At 38.9% G+C, this 21,471-nt stretch overlaps 1 protein-coding gene across 1 annotated transcript in view; it reads right to left on the bottom strand.

The window, feature by feature from the left end:
* LOC145306637 (uncharacterized) overlaps positions 1–21,471 on the bottom strand; it is a 50,806-nt gene that overhangs the window by 17,122 nt on the left and 12,213 nt on the right. Inside the window, exons 6-11 of the mRNA XM_080148918.1 lie at positions 13,862–13,916; positions 12,990–13,038; positions 11,663–11,705; positions 11,315–11,342; positions 10,387–10,457; positions 3,778–3,864 (exon numbers count right to left, since the gene is read on the bottom strand). Of these exons, the coding sequence (XP_080005044.1) occupies positions 3,778–3,864; positions 10,387–10,457; positions 11,315–11,342; positions 11,663–11,705; positions 12,990–13,038; positions 13,862–13,916 (333 nt within the window). The remainder of the gene's footprint in view (positions 1–3,777; positions 3,865–10,386; positions 10,458–11,314; positions 11,343–11,662; positions 11,706–12,989; positions 13,039–13,861; positions 13,917–21,471) is intronic.

Genomic DNA, 21,471 nt, shown 5'->3' with positions numbered 1-21,471 from the left:
TTCATTTTCTTTCGTTTAAATCTCCTTCTCTTCACCTCTTCTTTTCTTCCCCATAATTTCATTTTCTTTCCCTTTAAATCTCCTTCTTTCCCCCTCTTCTTTCCTTCCCCATCATTTCAATTTTCCTTATCTTAAAATTCCCTTTTCTTAACTTTACCATCACTTAATTTTCCCTATTTTTGCCACCTCCTTTCCATTCCCATCACTTTTCGTTTGCTTATAACTACACTATGACACATTTTTCAGTGTTACAGAATTATCAAAATGTTGTCAAATTTTATTGATATTTTGTATACTAGCAGCTACGCCCCTAGAGGCTTCTAGGGACACGTAAAATTAGTCATGGAGTAGGCTGAGACACTTTTGTATAGCCACTAGGGCTATCAAGCTCTACGTTCAAGCACATTATGACTTGACCCACTATCTCATGTGAGCTACTCATTATTACCTCACCCTCGTTGAGTATGGCAGGTGTCCCAAATTAAGTCACCATAACGAATGACGCTTACCGCAGAGAGGATTGGGATAAGGGTAGTACTGATATTATGTAAGTGACTATTGAGTATCCAAACTTACTCAATAATCCCCTTCTTACACAACCAGGGGAAGTTGTGTGAATGTATTTAACTAAGAAATCGAGTTGCCATATGGGGACTAGAACTCAAACTCTCATCACCATAACTCAGTGAGTTACCACTGAGCTATGACGTCCTTTTTCGCCAATAGATGGTGTTAGTTATGTTTTTAGCTAATTTCAAAAATTTCTGCAAGGTGGCGTTTTTATTTTTTTTTTATTTTTGTGATTTCTCTGGAGAGGTTGCTGGCACCCTTCCCAAAATTAGTTATAAACCTTCTTGGGACCTAAGAGAAGCTACCCTGTTAAGTTCAGCAGTTAGCAAGATCCTTTGGTACAAACATACAAACACAAGACATTCTTTTACTTTATTATAAGGATTTGTACGATTTTGATTTGACTCTAACTCGAATAATTCTCTCAATAATCGCATTCTTCGCCGACTTTGATATTTCACATTACATATTACTGCTTCTGCGAGTTAAAGCTGTTTTATGGCAACACCTTAAAGTTGATAACACTTCACATCAAACTTTTTAATTCTTTTCAAATAAAAGTGGTTCCTATAGATTTTTTTGATGATTTATCTTCTGTTGTATGCAATGTAAGATTATAGAAAAATTCGGATCATGGAAAGAAACGAATTAGGGGTTTTCGTCGTATTTTCACATTAGCTTTTGATAAGTTATTCTAGGTTAGGTAAATTTTAACTGTAAATCCCCGCAGGGTTACAGTCCCCCGCAGTGGCTAGAAATAGGAGAAAATACTACTGTGAAAATATGACGAGACCCGCTACTTAGTTTTCTTTGCAAAAATGATTAACGTCCCTCCACAGATTATGACATCATACGATAGGATAACCAATGATAGGCCAGCATAAATTTTACCATTGGTCAATTACAGTGTATACTGGCCTCTCATTGGCTATTCTATCGTATGATGTCAAAATCTGTGGAGGGACTTTAATCATCTTCTCTCTTTCCATGATCCAAAATTATATTGAATAGAAAGCGCAACAATTGCCATGTATAATAAAAAGTTCTATCATTAAATTACTAAGGACTTACAAATAATTAAAGAATTGGGATCTACTGCAGTTCACGGTAAAATATTGCTGGTAACGCAATTTTCCAAAAATCTATGAATTTTAAAGGCTGCTAGCTGCCAAACGGCTGAACGTACAGATCATACCCGCAAACCATTTTAAGCGGCATAAGAAGGTCTACAAATAATCTGGAATAGCCAAGATCCAATGATGCACAGGGAAAGCTTCACTGAAGAAAAAACGCGAAAAATAGGTCTTTTTTGACTATTATTGATTTATGGCTATTCCAGATTATTTGTAGACCTTTTTATGCCGCTTAACACAGTGTGCGGGCATAATCTGTACGTTCAGCCGTTTGGCAGCTAGCAGCCTTTAAAATTCATAGATTTTTGGAAAATTGCGTTACCAGCAATATTTTACCGTGAACTGCAGTAGATCCAAAAATTGATTGTCATTTGCTCTCATTCGTTGGCTTATAAACTGTTTAGACTTTTCCTAAATCTTGATTTCTTGGTCTAAACTATCAGTATCCAAGATCAAACTTTTCAACCTTAGTTTAGAGAAAGCCTAAGTTTCATGTGTGACGTCATAAAAATCCATCACTTTTTGGGAGGTTTTCTTTCCCACATCTCCTCTCATTCTTCCTTTTTAGACGTATTTTTTTGACGTCACTTAAGATGCTGTGAGAATTGGTGCAAAAAATATGACGTAACAAAAAAAATAGCCAATGAGAGGCCGTTATTGACCAATGGCGGCAATGGTAGTGGCCGCCATTGGTCAATAACGGCCTCTCATTGGCTAATTTTTTTTGTTACGTCATATTTTTTGCACCAATTCTCACAGCATCGTCACTTTAGGCTTTGCCTTGATTTATGGGGTAATTTTGTTAATCATCATTAGGGATGTACAATGTATATAAATCTTTAGTACATTGTCTTATCCCTTAAGATTCCTGGTCATTTGTAAAGAAGCTTCCAAACTAACAAGGATGAGAACATCCATAAAAGCGAAGCATTGAAACGGTAGGACAAACGGACATGAACACTTATATAGTGTCAGAACTGAATAATCAGAATATAAATGTATAAGAGTCGAAGCAAAATTGTAAGTAAATTTGTTGAAAAACTGCTTTATACAGGATAATGGTTATGGACATACTTAAATATTTAGGACTTGATTATAGAGTTGCTTCGCTTATAACATTATGCTTTGTTGTCCCAGGAATCAATATACCAAAAATGTTTAAAATGGACGTACGGAAATTTTGGTAATGATTATAGAGTTGCTACGCTTTCTAAATAGTACCTAACTACTAAAGGAATCACCATGCAAAATTTGAAATTGATAGGACAATTCTAACATGCCTAAATTAACGAAAAAAGCTATCCGTTACAGACGGACGGATGGACGGACTTACCCTAATTATAGAAAAGCTTCGCTTTTAAAAATCTGTAATTATGAAAGTCTGTTGTCATACTAACATCAATGAAAACCCATAGAAACCGCCAAAAATTTGATTCATTTCGGTATCTAAATCTTACAGACCAAGAAGCACTTTTTGAGAACTTTTTGAAACCTATTTTGCAACAATTATACCAAGATTTAAAAGTGTATAAGAAGCGCAGCAATTGCTAATTAGAGTATGAAAAATGGCAGATTTTAAGGCATTTTATGTTTTAAAGTTATTTGATTAAAAGAATAATGATGATTTTTCGCTTCGTATTTCTTAGGTACCTCATTTCATATTCATCAATTTGTGTTTATAAAAAAAACGCCAATAAAGAAAAAATATTTTGTCAATTTCAATAACTAACTGGAACAGGTTGATATACAGACGTAAAGACAGACTATGTTTTCAGTGTATCCTATTAAATAACACCAAAGAAATCTATCTGATTTTGCCTATCAACAATTTTAGTCACTTTGACTAAAGTAAAGTAGTCGATATAAATATATGTAAATATATTGCATTGTACTATTGACAAACGCAGGAGTCCCAAACGTCGGATTGGAAAAACACTTAACCTAACCTATCCTATTCTAGACCATCTTATAGGTTAAAGTGTTTGACTAGTCATTTTGTGGTTTATGGTTTAGATGGGAGGAGGACAACCCACCATACCCCAATGAAAATTTTTTAAGGGAGTAAAATGTTCACCTTTTTAAAGAAGATATTCTTCCAGTGCATGAGAACATATAAAATCTTGGCTGGCTTAGGCTTCCTCCACAGATACTGGGTTATCACCTGGATAATATGAGAACATATAAAATCTTGGCTGGCTTAGGCTTCCTCCACAGATACTGGGTTATCACCTAGATAATATGAGAACATATAAAATCTTGGCTGGCTTAGCCAACCATTTTATTAATTATGGAACCCCTACTTTTAAGAAATACTTTTAAAAGATCTCTAAAACGGCTCTAACAATTGGGTCATGAATGAAAAATTTTTTTACCGTGTATCATAAACACAATATTATTACAATTTACAACTAATTAAAAAACAATATTCTCTCACTTTTTCTTTTTAAAACTTAGGCTGAAAATATGGGGAATCATCTACCCCCCCCCCCCCCCCCCCACCCCACCATCTTTAGTGCCCCTAGAGACTTCTAGGAGAAGTACCCGCAAGTCTTTCATATTTGAAAACGCATTTTACATGTATCTTTATTTCCAAATACATATGTACACATCTATTAAACATATTGAATATTATAATACTGAGCATATGTAATGATATAAAAGATATTGTTTTATTCAATATACAACAAGAGTAATTTTATCCATTAGAAGCGGAGCAATAACAAGCAACCAATAAAGCAATAACAACAAGGGTAACAATATCCATAACAGCATTAAATATTGAACTAGAAATATAATTTCATATTTAAATTTGCTTTCACATAGTGTCTAATAGTTCTATGAATTTTTATTGGAAAGAAAAGGATGATTACATCATAGAAAAATTTGTTGTTAAAATGGCTAAAACAGAATATTGTTATTTTACCTACTGACTTTCTGGTAATTATTATAGAGTTGGTAAGCTTAAAGTTGTTATAGGAATCATCATGCCAAGTTTGAAATTGTCAGTACAATTCTAACATCAAAAAATTAACGATACGGACGTAAGGGAGGACGTAGGGACCCACCCTAATTAAATAAGGCTTTGCAAACAAAAAACATTTCATTATAATACATTATAGAAAAATTTAAAATCAACTAAAATTCGAAATATTAAGTTTTTTTGACGGTCCGTCATACTGACGTGCATACATGTCCTATTTATAGAGTAGCTGCGCTACTAGAAATGATTAATTTGTCTATTTGTGGTAATGAAAGCATCGATTATTATCACAATAAAAAATGGAAAAATAGTCTTGCTTACAAAACCCCGCATTTTTTCATTTTTGTTTAGCAATTTATTTTGCTTCATTCATATTTAGACTATTTTGTAAAGTAGTAAGCAGGGGCGTCCAATTTTTTTTTATGTAAATTTAGTTTACCCCCCCCCCCCAAAATTTACCCCCGGGGTAAAATTTTTTGGGGGGGTAATTTAAATTTTATTAAATATATAGTATTAAAAATGCGCGCGAAGCGCGCAAAAAAATTTTTATTAGAGATTTTTTATTTTGGGGGGGATATTTACCCCCCCAAAATTGTTTGGGGGGGGGGGGGGGTAAATAACCCCTCCTAAATGGTTGAGGGTGCCTACGGCACCCCCAGGGTAGAGGTAAATTTTAAATGGGGGGGGGGGGTAATCGCCCCATTACCCCCCTCCCCTTGGACGTCTATGCGTCCAAGCTTTTTATTTTTTTTTTTTTTGGGGGGGGGGGGTTAATCTTTATATCCTAAAGGCAAGGATGTCCAATATTAATTTAATTTTTTTTTTCGGGGGGGTTGATCGACTACTATTTTTTATCTTAAATTAAAAAAGAAAAAAAAAATTGGATAGGGGAGGAGGGGAAATTTTTAATTCAGCTTTAAAAGAAAAAAAACTAGTGGGGGCTGTGATTTTTTTCTTTGGGCAATTTCTCTTGGGAGAGTGTTGGTACCCTACCCCAAAATAGTTATAAACATTCCCAGGGACAAAGGAGAACCATATCAGTTCAGCGGTTAGCTAGATCCTTCGGTACAAGTAAAGAGACATACAGACAGACATCTTGTTACTTTATTATAAGGATTTATCTATTTTTTTCTAAACATCTTTTCTATTTGTGTAATGCTTCTTTTTTTTAACTATTTTGTATAAACCACTGACTAATGCAGTATTTTTTCCAACGTTTTTCTTTTTCTTTAACCATTCATTTTTAGTGGCAAAGCAACACTCAATTCGAAATGTCCGTATGTAAGTTACGTTTAGGGAGAAGAGAACTTGATTTTTTGGCTTGAAGAAAAGAATAAATGAACCAATACCTTCAATTAATTTTTTTTATTATAAAAGGGGTAGATTCACGAAATGCATTTGAACTTGATTTAGTGAACCGCATATTTTTTTGTGGTTAATTGGTTAAACACATTTATATGGAATATATTTGAAAGAATTTCAATTTTCTACCACGTAGTTTTGAAAATATCAAGACTTGAAAACCGGCTTTTTGTGATATATGCAATTTAAATAGACGATTTTCAAGTATTGTTATTTTAAAAACTACGTAGTAGAAAATTGAAATTCTTTCAAATATATGCCATATAAATGTAGTTTAACCAATTACCCAAGAAAAAATATGCGGTTCACTAAATTAAGTTCAAATGCATTTCGTGAAACTACCCCTTTATACGCTTTCTCGTAAACAGTACCTTACTTTTACAGAAACAACCATGCAAAATTTGAAATCGATAGGACAATTCTAACAAGCCTAAATTCATGTAAAGAGCTATATGTTACGGACGCAACGGTACGACCCTAGTTATAGAAAAGCTGCGCTTTTAAGAAGCTTACATAATTTTAAATACAAAAAGAAAAACACATTATATAAAAACTTTAATTTGAAAAAAAAATTCTGTTTGTTTTAACCTGAATTTAAAAGCAGGAAGTGTTTTATTCAATTATTTCTAAATTAAATTTTTGAAACTGAAAAGAAAGTATTTAGGTTTGAATTTTAGTTATTTCTTGACTAAATTTATTCTGGTTTTAAGAGCGATACTACTCAATAAGTCAACCTTGTTTGTATGTATATAGACCCGTTGTATTAACCATAACAGTCGGGCCCATTGCCGCACCCTAAACGGTCGGGGGGGGGGGGGAGGCGTTCAACGCCCCCCTTATTATCTCAGTTCCTATTAGAGCTAGAGGGCTAAAATTTTTTTGTGCAAGTCCCCTGTTTGATAAAAAATTTCCGACCTTAAGTAATTTAAAGTCAATTTTCGCCTCCTTCACCCTTTTATTTAACAACCTTTGTTTTTAGGTCCTTTTTTTACTTCAAAATTTCAACCGGCTGTAATTTTCTTATTTTTGAAGCTAGAAAAACTATTTTTTGCAGAAAATGTTTACCTTTATGTAAATTTTATATTTGAAATATCAAAATATAAATTTCAGCGGCCACAGCTGTACTTAGCAGACGGTCGGCGAGAAAAAACGGCGGCGGATCTTTATGAAATTTTAATACGTTATGTAGACATGTAAGAATAGCTTAAGTTTAAAATTTGAAGTCTCTAAGTCAAAAATTGCGGCCACAGGAGTCTTTTAAACATTTCTGGAGACCTGGAGGATCAGGACCTGCAGGATCATACCTGGAACCTGAAATTGACTTGAACACCTATATTTTATATGAGAATGTACTACTAGAGGATATTTTAGTATTTTGATAAAATGAAATGCTTGGTTTAAGTAAATTTTTTTTTTGCTCTTTACCTGGATGACCCTGCCAGGTTTGCTGGCATCCAGTGCTCCAACTCTCAGTTATGTGTCATACCCATACTTAAAAAGTCACGCAGTTTGGGCTCTTTATCTTTAACATGCAGAAAATGATATAGAAAAAACGGAGGAGGGGGGGGGGCGTTCAATGCCCTCCCCCCGACCGTTAAGGGTTTACGATTTGATGGTTTATTGATTAGGAATCTGATCCACACCGCGTCATACTAGAGACGGCAAATAATATACCTTCTTCTCAGTGGCGTGCGAACCGAAGGGGGCGTTTGGGGCAATCGCCCCCCCCTAGCGACCAAAACGCCCCCCCCTGCCCCCCCCTAGCGACCGCCCCCCCTGCCCCCCCCTAAATGTTGAAAAATGCCCCGTTTTGCCCCCCCCTGGTAAACAAAAATGCCCCTTTTTGCCCCCTACCCTACAAAAAGCAAAACTCTCCCAATTTCCAAAAAAAAAGATCAAGAAATACTCAACAAAAAAATTTTTTGGCGCTTCGCGCCAAACAGACAGTTACTATTCATTTAACCTCTATAGAAAGTATCTTTTTTTGTATAATATAAACTTTTTACCAAAGAAATTTTGTACATCCCCAATGATGATACACAAAATTACCCCTTATATAGATTACAATTAGTGGATGAAACGTATGGAAACTCAACTTAATTAACCAACAAATCAATATTCCATTTAAATCCCAAAAGATGTTGAGCTAACGAATAAGAAAATGTTTATATGAAATATTGGGGACTAGTGTAATAAATAGCCCAAAACACCTTCCCTCCTCCCTGCATATTTGAAGAAAAAAATTTGCGCTTCGCACCCTTCCAATTGGTTTCTGCTTTTTATCACATTGTATAAAAACATTTGTAAAAATCAAATATTTAATCAAAAAGTTATTTAAATAAAAATGAAACAGCGTTGATATTTATCTAAGCCTTTTTTTCAACATTGTATGTCTGTCTAAATGAATAACTATATATGATGTCATATGATGTTCAGGATAAGTTTATAATTTTTTTGTGTACAAAAAGACATGTTTTTTTTTATGGCAATTTTCATTATAGAGCCTTGAAACTAACTACACTCTATATTCCTAACTTGTTAAAATACGTCACTCTTGTTGTAGTTAATTGATTTTAGTTAAAAGAGGAAATAAATATTTTTCGGTGCTCTTTGCACACTGCCCTAATAAATCCTTGAAAACACCACTTCATGAAAAATTGACATATTGTTAAATTGCCATTTGAAGAGGGTAGGATTTGTTGATATAACTTTTTATCTTCTCTATAATAACTATGGCTGTCAGTTTGTAATGCTAATGGGGAAATGTAATTTTCTTAACTGCAATTAAAGATAGAAGGCTAAAACTTAATGTTAACACTCCCAACATTATGGAGTATAATTAAATATTAGAAATTTCTGGAGGTCGGACTGCTTTTTAGGACGTTTTTGGCAATTTTGTATCTTTCACAATTCCCCCATTGTTTGGTCCAATTCAAAAAAATTTTATAGCTAAGGGTATCAAAATCAAATTTCAGGTATAGTCCCTTTCGTGACATTGCCTCTTAATTTCTTCATATTTTCACAGTACCGTTTCCCCTATTTATAGCCCCTGTGGGGCCAATTGCCTAAACCTGCGGGAAAATCACCTAACCTAACTTAACCTATAATAAACTATTAAAAGCTACTATGAAAATACGACGAATTGAGGCGTTGCCACAAAAGAGACTATACCCCAAAGTTTTCCATATTTCTAAGAGATTTTCATATCTGTAGATGAAAGGACAAGTATTTTATTTTATTTTTTACAAAGTTCTTTATATCTTTGGATTTTATAGGACAATAAATTTTTTTGTGGATTATAATATCAAAAAAATAAAATCTCTCGTTGTTCCGAGCATCTAGTATGTAATTTACTTTGACTGTCATCACACAACATACAAGAAAAAGGATTTGTGACTTTTTCTACCTAAAATATATATTTATTTAAACTAATGCTCTTTAAATCTTCTTGTCTATATTCTTATTAATGATTTTTTGTGCTTTGCTACTTATAGATGTTGTCATCCTTGTTGTCATACAATAAAGAAATATTTAAAATCAGTTCTACATATAAGGTTTATTTTTGGTAAATTATTTCCAAAATGAGTGTTTTTATCTCCCCCCCCCAAAAAAAATTTTTAATGGGGTTATTCATCCTTCCTGCTGAGATTTTATAACATCCCCTTCCTCCCATAAAAAATGTTTTGTGGTGGGGGGGGGGGGGGGGGTGGAAGGTTAAATTATCTTCTGTACTTTTTTTTCGAAGATGCTTTCTAGCTCCCTTCCCTTCAGTCAGGGGAGAAGGGATGGGGGAGAAGAGAGGGGGGGAAGAGATGGGGGATATAAATGGGAAATAGGGATGGGGAAGAAGGGATAAGGACTAGAAGGCCCATAATCAAATAATCCCACCCCTTAAAACGCCCTTATTTAAAATTAGTATATATAATCAAAATGCCCCCCCCTAAAGCAAAGTGCCCCCCCGGGGCACTTTGATTTAGGGGGGGGCAAAATTTTACAAAATCTTCAAAATGCCCCCCCCTAGACAAAGTGCTTCGCACGCCACTGCTTCTTCTGCTGTGTCTGGCAATAGTAGGAAGAATGCCTCGGCCAATTACAGGCTAAACTCATTACCATACATACACAGTCATGACTTCCAGGCAAAGGTCGTGCAATTAAAGGGTTGGTTGTCTGTTGGATGATACCTAACCTAATATCCTATAGCGGGCGTTAAAGTATCGCATATCATAACAAGCGGATGATGATCTGGCTTCACTACATAAATGATCTATCTATCTATCTATCTATCTATCTATCTATCTATCTATCTATCTATCTATCTATCTATCTATCTATCTCTCATACCTCACAGTCTTGACCCAGAGCATCTATATTGAGAATAACATCAGCATAGTTGAGGTATTTCAGTATGTTCTATTCAATTTTAACTTTGGAATCAGAAAGAAAATAAATGTTTTACTAGTTGCTCTTCAGGAAGGAAGGGGACAATAGGCTGTTCATTACACTAGTCCCCAAAGTTTTTAACAACGTTTTCTTATTCGTTGGCTTAACAACTTTAAGGACTTGAATTTTTAATTGGTTGATTTCAAAAGTTTCCGAACGATTTAACCAATAAGTGTAATCTACAGAAGAGAGAATTTTGTGTTTCATCATTGGGGCTGTACGTCAATTTATCGTCCATTGGCTGCTCGCATTTTTAACGATTTAACATTAATTTGCCTGACTCTCACTTTTGAATATACCTCGCTTCTATGGATGTTGGTATTCTTATTTTGTTTTTAAAAGCGATAATTTCAACAGGTTAGAATTGTCCTGTCGATTTCAAACTTTGCATGATGATTTCTATAACATTTAGGAACGATTTAGAAAGCACAGCAACTCTATAATCGTTACCATTAAGTCCGTACGTCCATTTAAAACATGCTGATTTTTTTTTACTTTTTGACATCAAATTTTTGTATGTTATAATTATCCGATTCATCTGATTTTTTAATACTGATTCCTATTACAACAAGGTACAATGTTATAAGCAAAGTATCTATATAATCAAGTCCTAAAAATGTCCTTAAACAGCACCATGTATTTAAGGAGTTTTGTAACAAATTTACTTACAATTTTGTTTGGACTTATTAATGTTCTTCTTATTCAATTCTGACACTCTACAAGTGTCCTTTCATTTCAGAGCTTCACTTTTTATGGATGTTTTTATCCTTGTTATATCAAATAAGGAAAAGAATGAAAAATAAATTTGTTAAAAAATTCCAAATTTCCTCTAAGGTAATTGATGGTACTGAATCGACCTAAAATTTTAAAAAATAAACTTTAAAAATTTTCTATAATAACTCAGTGTTCGTCTGTATGTTTATCTCAATTTAGAATTACTTAAAAAAAAGGAATTTGAAGCATAACACCTTAAAAAACTGAAAAAAAACTTGTAGGACTTTTTACTCATTTTGATAGGGTTGCACAAACTAATATAAATAATCTAGCAGAGTAAAAACGTCCCTACAAATTATTTTATCTACAGAAGGGATAATTTTGTTGATCATAATTTGGGGTGTACATCAATTTATCGTCAATTAAGATCCCCAAACCTATCAAAGATGTTTTTATGTCTTACCATATTTGACGATTCATCTGTAGCTCCAAAATCACCTCCCTCACTATAACAAAAAAGTTAGTGCTAAAAATTTACAGTTTTTAAAAGCGAAGCTTTTCTATAATTAGCTTTTTTCGTTAATTTAGGCATGTTAGGATTGTCCTATCGATTTCAAACTTTGCATGGTGATTCCTTTAGTAGTTAGGTACGATTTAGAAAGCGTAGCAACTCTATAATCGTTACCAGAATGTCCGTACGCCCATTTTAAACATTTTCATTTTTTAACTTCTTTAACAACAATTTTTTATGTGATTAAATCATCCGATTGATCTGATTTTTGGAATTCTGATTCAATATTTTGAGCGAAGCAACTCTATAATCAAGTACTAAAAATGTCAGTATGTCCTTAAAAAATATTCTGTATTTAAGAAGTTTTGCAACAAATCTACGTATAATTTTGTCAAAACTTATATATTTAATTTTCATATTTTGTATATTCTGTTCTGACACTCTACAAGAGTAAATGTTAAGTTTCAGAGCTTCGCTTTTATGGATGTTGTCATCCTTGTTCATTATTGAACATTATTGATACAATATTTACTGTTTATGTGTATGATTTTCTCTTATTGTACTAGCAAGCCCCTAGAATTGGGGAGGGGGGGGGGGTTAAACCATCTAATTTACGTTTTAGTCTTTAAGAGAAAAAATTTTAAAATATGGGGTCTTTTTTTCCAGGGGTGATTTGGCTTGGGAGGGTGGAGGTACCCTCGCCAAAATAAATATAAACCTTCCATAGACATGTGAGAGCTACATTATAAAGGAGAACCATATCAGCCCAGAAAGACAAACATCCTGTTACTTTATATAAGGATAAATTTTATATATTTTTGATTATTGTTCTTATGATTTAAAAAAAATCTTTCTATATATGTACACGGAAATATATGATTTTTGGTTTTGAATACATTGTTGTATTTGTTTTAATGATATGTCAAAAGCAAAAAATAACTTTAAACAGTTTTTTAAAACAATTGTAAATTTTTTCCTTCTTTTATGAATGCAGCTACTATTTAATTTTAAACAAAATTAAAAAATAAAATAAAAAGATAAACACCTTATTCGTACAATCTTCAACCATAAATAACTTTAAGAAGCTTCACTGCAAAGGAGAACCATAGCAAGATCCTTCGCTACAGATAAAACAAAGCTTACTACTTTATATGATAGGATATAATATGCATAAAAATGATCTTAATTCTTATTGTATAATATTGCAATTTTATAACATCTTTAGTTAGGACACGGTTAAGAAAGTGCAATATTAGTAAACATACAACAAACAATTTACCTTATTCTATTATACAAAATTTTCATATGATTTCCAATTTCAGACTTTTCTAAAATAAAGAAATAAAGGGTCATGATGTTAATTATATATTGATATTCTGAAATATCTCTAATACCCTGAACATTTATTTACATACAGTAAAATAAAAAGCGTAGCTGTGTTTCGAGAGCCCTAGGAAAATGGGGATAGATGCCACAGCTTTTGGCCTATCTTTTAAATTCTATTGACGTCATAATAGAGGGAAAGAGAAAGAGAAGGGGGAAAGAAACCCTCTAGAAAAGAGATGGGGTATAGGGTTTTCCTGACGTCAATAAAATAGGTAGGTCAAAAGCAGTGACCCTCCATTTTGCTTGGGCACTATAGACAGTTACTAAAAAAAATCCATTTTACTCAAAACATACAAATTTATTTTTTGTGGAATGCTCTAACAATACAAGGCCTTACACCAAATGGATCAGCTATCTATACCTTACTAAATTTAGCCCAACCAAACCAAATCTAAGACACTACAACAAAAACAACAATCTTTATACCTATATAATTACTAATGTTTTGAAAATGGCAATCCATTCGTAACGGATAGTTTTAGGAATCTTAGAATTGTCCTATTGACTTCAAACTTAGTTAAATGAATCCTGTAGTAGTTATGTACAATTTAGAAAGCATAGCAACTCTATAGTCATTAAAAGTGAGTCTGTATGTCCATTTATAACATGATATTTTTTTGGTTTACGGTAGGACTGACGAATATTAACTCTTGTAGAATTGAAGACCTGAATAAAGAGATGCTTCGCTTACAATTTTTACCTAATTTAGTAATTATAGAAAAGCTTAGCTTTTAAAAAGAGCCAGATTGAAAATTCCAAAGTTACCTTTCCCCAAAAGAAGAGCATTTATATTTCTTGGGTCAGAGTCTACAGAAATAACCTGAAAGTAAAATGATTAATTTGACGGTTTCTTTCTGATTACAATCTTGAGTGCATATATCATTAGAGTTAAAAACTAGAGGGAGAAAGGGTTAATAAACTGTATCTTCCCATCGTAGTGTCCTTGTACCGACTTTCAATTGGGTCATTGAAAATCAACCAATGATGTCGGTCATATTAACACAGAAAAGAATTTGGTAGCAGACGAAAAGGTCATTGAAAAGGAGAGGGAGGTAATTATCTTTAAATATATCTATACTATAGATCTGTTCATATATTAACTCTAAAGTAAGGCTTCTAGAGTCCAATTAAATCTTACTAGCGGCTACGCCCCTTGTGGCCTCTAGGGAAACTCGAGAAATGTGAGTAAAGTGCAGTCAATATTTTTTTTCTTTAGAATGATATTGCAATTTCTTTATAAACGACTAGTGGCTACGCCCCTAGAAGCCTCTAGGAGCACTGCACTGGTAGGAGAAGGAAAAGTCGACCTCATCCTATTTTAAATTTGCGTTTCAAAAGAGTTAAAAAAATATTTTTTTGGGGGAGAGGGGGTGAAGACACCCTCTCGAAAAATAGTTTAAAACCTTCCCATGACCTATAAGAAGCTTCACTGTAAAGGAGAACAATACAGGTTCGGCGGTTAGCGAGATTCTTCGGGACAGACAAAAATCGCTTACTACTTTATATAATAGGATAGCTAAATAATAATTCATAATTAAAAAATCATTTTATCGTATTAAGTTCATAGGAATCGCTCTTTCCTTTTCATCTTTTCTTCCCCTAAGAAAGAATAATACAACTTAAAAAAGAAGTGAGGCTCACTAAAAATTTAGAGGGGATAACTTTGCTTTTTGCTTTACTTAGTGAGGCAAAAGTTTTTTTAAGAATTCACCTCTGGTTTTAATCGGAAAGCGGTTTATAATACGAGGCGAGAAATAACTATTCCTGGACCTATAAGAAGCTTCACTAAAAAGGTAACTCATATCGGTTTAGATGTTAGCGAGATCCTTCGCTACAGACAAAAAAGATTACTATTTTATATAATAGGATTGATTTTCAGAATTTTTTTCTTTTAAATTAAACTAAAATGCACCCTCTCTTTAATTTGAATGTTCGTTTATCCAATTGTCTGATTTTGTTAGTTTTGCTTTTAAGTATCTTGTACTCATCCGTGTTGTGCAACTTTTTTTGTGACTTTAATCAATAATTGATTATTGCAGCAACTTTCATTGTTAATTTTGCTGGTAACATGAACAAAAATAACCAAGGTTACCCAGCAATAAGTTTAACTTTAGTTAGGCTGTATCTAACCACTGAAACAATTCGTAAAAAAAAATTATGACTTTAGCTGATTAGCGGGTTTGGCTTGGTAGAAATGACGACCTTTTTATCTGCAGACTGTCCCGAAATGGGTAGTTGCACGAAATACATATTCTTTCATGCTTAATGGTTTAAAGTACATTTATAGGGAATCTATTTAAAAGAATTTTTATTTTCAAAAATGTAAATTAAAAAATATCAACAGTTGAAAGTCGTATTCTTGTGATATGTGCAATTTATATAGGTGGCTTATTTTCACAAAAACAGCAAAACGACTAATTTAGTTCTGTTTAATCGTTTGTTATTTGTTGTGATACAAAATTATATATGTTTGATGGTTTACTTGTAACTTATGCTTGTTGGTTATACATAATTCCCAAGGGAGGTTTATAAGGGTCGGGGTTAACCTAACCTAAAGACAAATTAAGAAAAAATCTAAAAATTACCAGAATAAATTAATTGTTAAAAAGAGGAAACTAATTAGTCAATGACTGACAAAAAAACATCCTTATCTTTGATTTGATATAAGTTACATATTTAGAACATTTTTAAACTCCGTCATTTTTTCAATTTCTCCATTATTGTTGTGTAATAATGATAAGTTTGACTGACAGGAAAAAAAAGTTTTTTTTGGGTGCAATATCACTGTCTATAGAAGCTTAAGTGTCTTTTTACAAAACCACAAGAGGTGATTCCAAAAACTATTAAGTTTTTTTTCTCAGGAATTAAAGGAATAATTTACAACATATATTCTGCGCAGGTTATTCTAAACACAAATTATTTAAAACAAACGATATCGAATATATATATAAGTTTAGTTTTATTGTCGAAGAAAAAAAAATAATAAAATTTTATTGTTTTTTTTACTGAATGTTAATTTTTTTTTTGTGATTTTATTTTTTTCCAACTTTTTATGTAGGGGGGACTAAGTGACTCAAAATCAGCCACGTGACATCATAAAAATGAGGGAGATGAGAGAACTGGGAAAGAAATCCTCTAAAATAGAGATGGATAATTCCTCATTTTTATGACGTCACGTGGCTGATTTTTGAGTTACTTTGTGCCTCTACCTTTTTATTGTAAAACTTAATGATTATTTGATAACATACAATCAATTTACTAAACTTTAAAGTTATACGATGACGTTCATTTATGTTTAACAAATTAAAATTTTGTTTGCTTATTTGACATCTAAGATATCAGGAATTGAATAGATTTTAAAGCACTTTGGATATTCAAGCTTTTTGTAAAGGTTCGAAAATTTTAAAGTAGGAAGAAAATGGTACACCTAGGGTTTTTTAATCTGGTAAGCCGAGCGTTCTCGGCCCACGGGGTAACGAGTTCGGATTCAACGAGCCCTAGCCTTTAAGTATTCTACCAAACAAACAAGCAGGATTCAATCATACAGAAATTATATATTTAAACTGAATAATAATTACAAGTTATGTTTACTATATATATACAACAAAATATAACAATGGTTAGGTTTGAAGGGGGTGTGGGGCGCTAGGGCTTAGCGCCCGACGGTAGACAGGCTGTGGGGGCAGCGGTGGTAAAAGGGGAGGCAGCGCCTCCCGATTATATAAGCGCGTGAGGGACTCGTGATAGTTGCATGTTCAAGTCCCCTCCCCACATTTAGGCAGGCTAGTTTGACCGCTGGGTGCGGGGTCAACAGCGGTCATGAGATGGATAGTGATATAATAGGATTAGTGCGGGGGGTTTGTTATCATAAGTCACAGCGAAGCAACTCTGTAAACGGCCTGTCCGTCTGGGTGTCGTATTACCACAACCTCCCCTTCAAGGGTTGCGTGGCTCCTGAGCCACCAGGCCTTGAACCTGGGGATACGACAGCCGGCTCCTGCGCCGGACAGGCAGTTCTTGGGGCACAGCTCGATGGAGGACAGCTCGGGCTACACAGGCTCCCTGGGACACTCGTTGCTCGGTCTGACTGTGGTTGGTGATCAGCATTGTCAGCTCCTGGTTGGCTTCTAGGCGGGGGTTGGCGACGGCCAGGCCTCGCCGCTGGAAATTTTGCCTCGTCTGCAGGATCAGTTCTGTCGCGGCTGGTAGCTGGACACGGAGGCCTAGGCAGACTCTGGTGGTCCCTAAGGGTGGAATGGTGATGGCAAAGGGTGCATAGAACTCCATGGGGGCGCCTGCTTGATTCAGGTTGCTTGGCCTCCTAGCTCCTACCCGGATGGGGATGGCTGTCATCAGCAGGGGGCACATGGCTTCTTCTTCTTCTTCTGGGGCGGCTTCTTCCATCGCAGTGGCTGGCTCTTCTCCTACAGGCTCGCTGCTGGCTGGCAGGTTCTCCATGTCCGCGTCAGGGTTCCAGATGGCATCTCTGAGTGGCTCTGGAGCGGGCGGCGGCGGCGGTGGTTCGTTGGGCTGCTCCTGCAGGTTTTCCTCCACTGGGTCACGGTCTTGGCCGCTAGGCTGTGGGGCGGCTGCAGCTGGCTGGTGCACTGGGAACTCTCCTGGGTTGCTAGCTGCGGGCGCCGCCGCTCCAACTGGCAGCTCGGTGGCATCTTGTCGCCGTCCATGTCAACTTGGATGTCTTCTGGGATCTGGTGGGCAGTCACATCTCCGGTGTATTTGCGCAGTCGGCCTACATGCGCGGTAACTTCTGAGATCCTGGCTACTGGAGAGGCAGGTTTAATGACATAATGGACTTCTGTAGCTTTCCTCACTACTTTCCAGGGGCCAGTCCATCTCTTGGTAATCTTGGCTGCCTTCCCTGGCACCAGGCAGGGGGCCAGGTACCAGACCAAGTCTCCAACCTCATACTTGGCCGTGCCTTCGTAAGCTGCCGCGCTCCTCCTGATGGCTCCCTCCTCCTTCTGCTGGATGGCATCATACACTGCATAGTAGCGCTGCAAGAGAGCTTGGACGTTGGCTGGAACTGAAGCATATTCGGTCTCTGGCAGCCGTAGCACCATGTCCACCGGAAGTTTGGCCTCTCTCCCAAAGAAGGCCAGGAACGGGGTCACACCAGTGGATCTGCAGGCCTTGGTGTTGTAGGCAAAGGCGATGGCAGGCAGGTGTGGATGTGTCAGGCCAATCTCGAGCCTGGAGGCCAGTTCCTGGAATACCTGGCCGGTAAATTCCATTCCATTGTCGGAATGGATCTTCAGGGGGCATCCGAACGTGGCCAGGTGGCGGTGCAACAGGGCTTCAGCCACCGTGAGGGTGCGCTTGTTGGGGATGGCGTAGAGGCTGACAAACCGGCTGAATCCATCTTGGCAGGTGAGGATGTAGCGGTTCCCAGCTGGGGTCTCTGGCAGTGGCCCCACCAGGTCGATGAATAGGACTTGCTGTGGATACCCCTGGCGGGAGGGCACGTGGATCCCCTGCTTCAGCCTCTCCTTGGTAACTTTCTGGACACACTCAGGGCAGGTCTGTACCATCAGGCGGACGTCACGGGCCAGGTTGGGCCACCAGAAGTGCATGGCAACGCGGGCGATAGTTGCGTCCATCCCAAAGTGCCCAGCCATGGGGGTCCCATGGGCTAGAAAGAACGCGTCCTGCTGGAGGGCCGAAGGCAGCAGGTATCTTGTCCTCTCTCCTGTCAGAGTCTGGTCAGTGGTGGTGAGGCAGCCGTGCTCGTCAAGCCCCAGGGCTGGGAAGCGGCTGGCGTACTGCTGCTCGTCTCGTTCCTTGCCACGCAGCTCAGCCTTGGTTGGGGCCTTGCCATCAGCCACCCATTGGCGGACACGGAGCAGGAGGGGGTCCTGTGTCTGGGCTTCCAATACTCTAGCTGAATCCAGTCGGGCGGCAGGGGGCCGGCTAGCTGCGGCCTCCCCTAGCTGGCAAAGGTTGTGGATATACTCAGCCTGCTCTGCTAATTCTTCGGCGCTAGCCGTTGGCATGTTGGCATCTTCCCGGCGGCTGAGGGCGTCGGCGTTGGTATTCTGGGTGCCAGGCCTGTGGCAGACGGTAAAGTCTAAGGCCGCTAGCTCCTCCTGCCAGCGGGCCACCATCCCTGTGGATGTGTTCAGTGATTTCATCTGTAGCAGGGCAGAGGAATCAGTGTTGATCTGGAAGCTGCGGTAGGACAAGATGCCGTGGAATTTTCGGATCCCATAGATAATGGCGGCCATCTCTCCCTTCCAGGACGGGTAGCGCGTCTCAGGGTCGGTTGTCTTGCGCCCCACGGCGGCAATCAGCCTCTCCTTGCCCTCCTGGCATTGACTCAGTATGGCAGAGATGGCGCGGCTGCTGAAATCTGTGGTGAGCTGGAACACTGCTGGCAAATCAAACCTGGGCGGCGCTCGGATGGGGGCCTTGCGGAACTTGTCCTTGAGTTGCAGCAGCTGGGCTTCCATCTCAGGCGTCCAGGTTAGGGCCTTGGCCGTCTTCTGCCGATTCATCTCGTAGGTGAGGTCTGCATACTCTGGGATGAACAGGCGGTAGTATCCAAAGAAGCCCAGCAACGCCAGCAAATCCTTGGGGGTGCTAGGGGCTGGCCAGTCCAAGATGCGGTCAATATAGTCCTCTTGCATGGCTATCCCCTCACGGCTGAGGGTGTGACCCAGATAATCCACCTTGGACCGGAACAACTTGGTCTTGGCTGGCTTGAGGCGGATCCCTCCCCTACGGTGGGCTTCCAAGACCTCTCGGAGCCTGGCCAGGTGGGCCCAGGTATCCTGATGGAAGGTCAGGACGTCGTCAAGGTATGACTGGAGGTTGGCTGTGCCTAGTGGGTTTAGGACTCCTGCAATAAACCTGGAATAGACAGACGGTGCCGTAGCCAGGCCAAAGGGCATCCTTTTCCATTGATATAAGCCCCTGGGGGTGGTGAAGGCGGTGCAGGGCCGGCTATCCTCAGACACACGGATGGTGTAGTATGCGGCCACCGCGTCTAAAGCACTGTAGACACGGTGCCCGCCAGCTCGTTCCACCAACTGCTGGATCCTAGGCAGGGGGTAGCTGTCCAGCTCCAGACACTTGTTGAGGGCTCTGTAGTCGACGGCCCAGCGGGTGCTCCCGTCCTTCTTCTTGATGGGCACCAGGGGGCTGCTCCAGGCGGAGTCCGACGGCTCTATAACTCCTTCCTGTAGCCAGGTGTCCAGTTGTTTCTCCAGTTCAGCCTCTTGCCGCGGGTTCAGATCCCTAAATCTCTGGCGGATCGGCTGGGTCCCTGGCTTGAGGCGCAGCTGCAACTCAACCACATCTGTGCAGCCGGGGGTAGAATTGGAGAAGACGTCCCTGTACTCTGACAACGTAGTCCAGACCTCCTTCTTGAGCAAGGGGTCCTTGCGTAGGAATTCATTGTCTTCCATCTCCAGGGCCTCCCACAACTCCTGCATGTCTATAGGCTCAGCAGGTTCTTGGAACGAGTGGAGACGCGGGGGAGGCGTATCAGAGACCTCTAAAATGTCAGGTTTGACCAGCTCCCCTGCCACTGGGAGGCCAGCATCCAGCAAGAGGGGCACCTCCCCCTCATTGACCACCAGTACTCTAAACACAGTGGCAGAGCCAGGCCTGTGGGCATACAGGCCCTCTGGAATAACAAGGTCCTCCCCAAACCTCTGTTCTGGGGCAGCTAGTTGAATGGCATCCTTGGTGCGATGGCCTACTAGCTCAACAGGGACCGCCATAACCCCGCGGCCAGGCAGGACCACCCGCTTGGCTGTGCGGAGCTGGGGTGGTTGACCGTCAGTTGGAGTGACAGCGCTTAGCCTATACGTGGCTGGTGCGGGGTCAGCCTTGGCTCCGGGACCCACCGGCCGCGACTTGACGGGCTCGGCTTCTGGAGGGGCTGACGTGTCGGAGCCAGGCGTGGCTCCGGGGGCGTCCGGCCACGATTTGACGGGCTCGGCGCTGGGAGAGGCCAAAGTGCTGGGTCCAGCTTTGGCTCCGTGGGCGTCCGGCCGCGACTTGACGGGCACGGCGCCGGGAGAGGCTGGGGCCTGAGAGTTGAGTGTGGCTCCGGGTACATCAGACCGCGACTTGACGGGTCTGGACTTGGGCTTGGCTGGTGGACTGGCTGGAGGTCCCAGGTAGAGGGGGCCAGGTGGACACGGCTGGCCGTTGATAAAAATGTCGGCGGAGAAGATTGGTTCTGGAGGGCTGGCAATCTCAGGAAACGTTGTTGGCAGGCTCTCCCTTGGCACCTTGGGCACTGGGGGCAACCCCATGGCTAGCAGGTTAGCTCCCTTGTGTGCGTTGAGCTCAGCGTCCACCCAGTGTGTGCCTTTCTCAACCACACGCGGCTGCTCAGGCAGGGGGCC

Source organism: Acartia tonsa, chromosome 14 (assembly GCF_053477335.1).
Source record: "Acartia tonsa isolate MP-2025a chromosome 14, ASM5347733v1, whole genome shotgun sequence".
Classification (NCBI taxonomy): domain Eukaryota; kingdom Metazoa; phylum Arthropoda; class Copepoda; order Calanoida; family Acartiidae; genus Acartia; species Acartia tonsa.
Note: the sequence above shows the minus strand (reverse complement) of the source record. Positions and strands in the feature narration are given on the sequence as shown.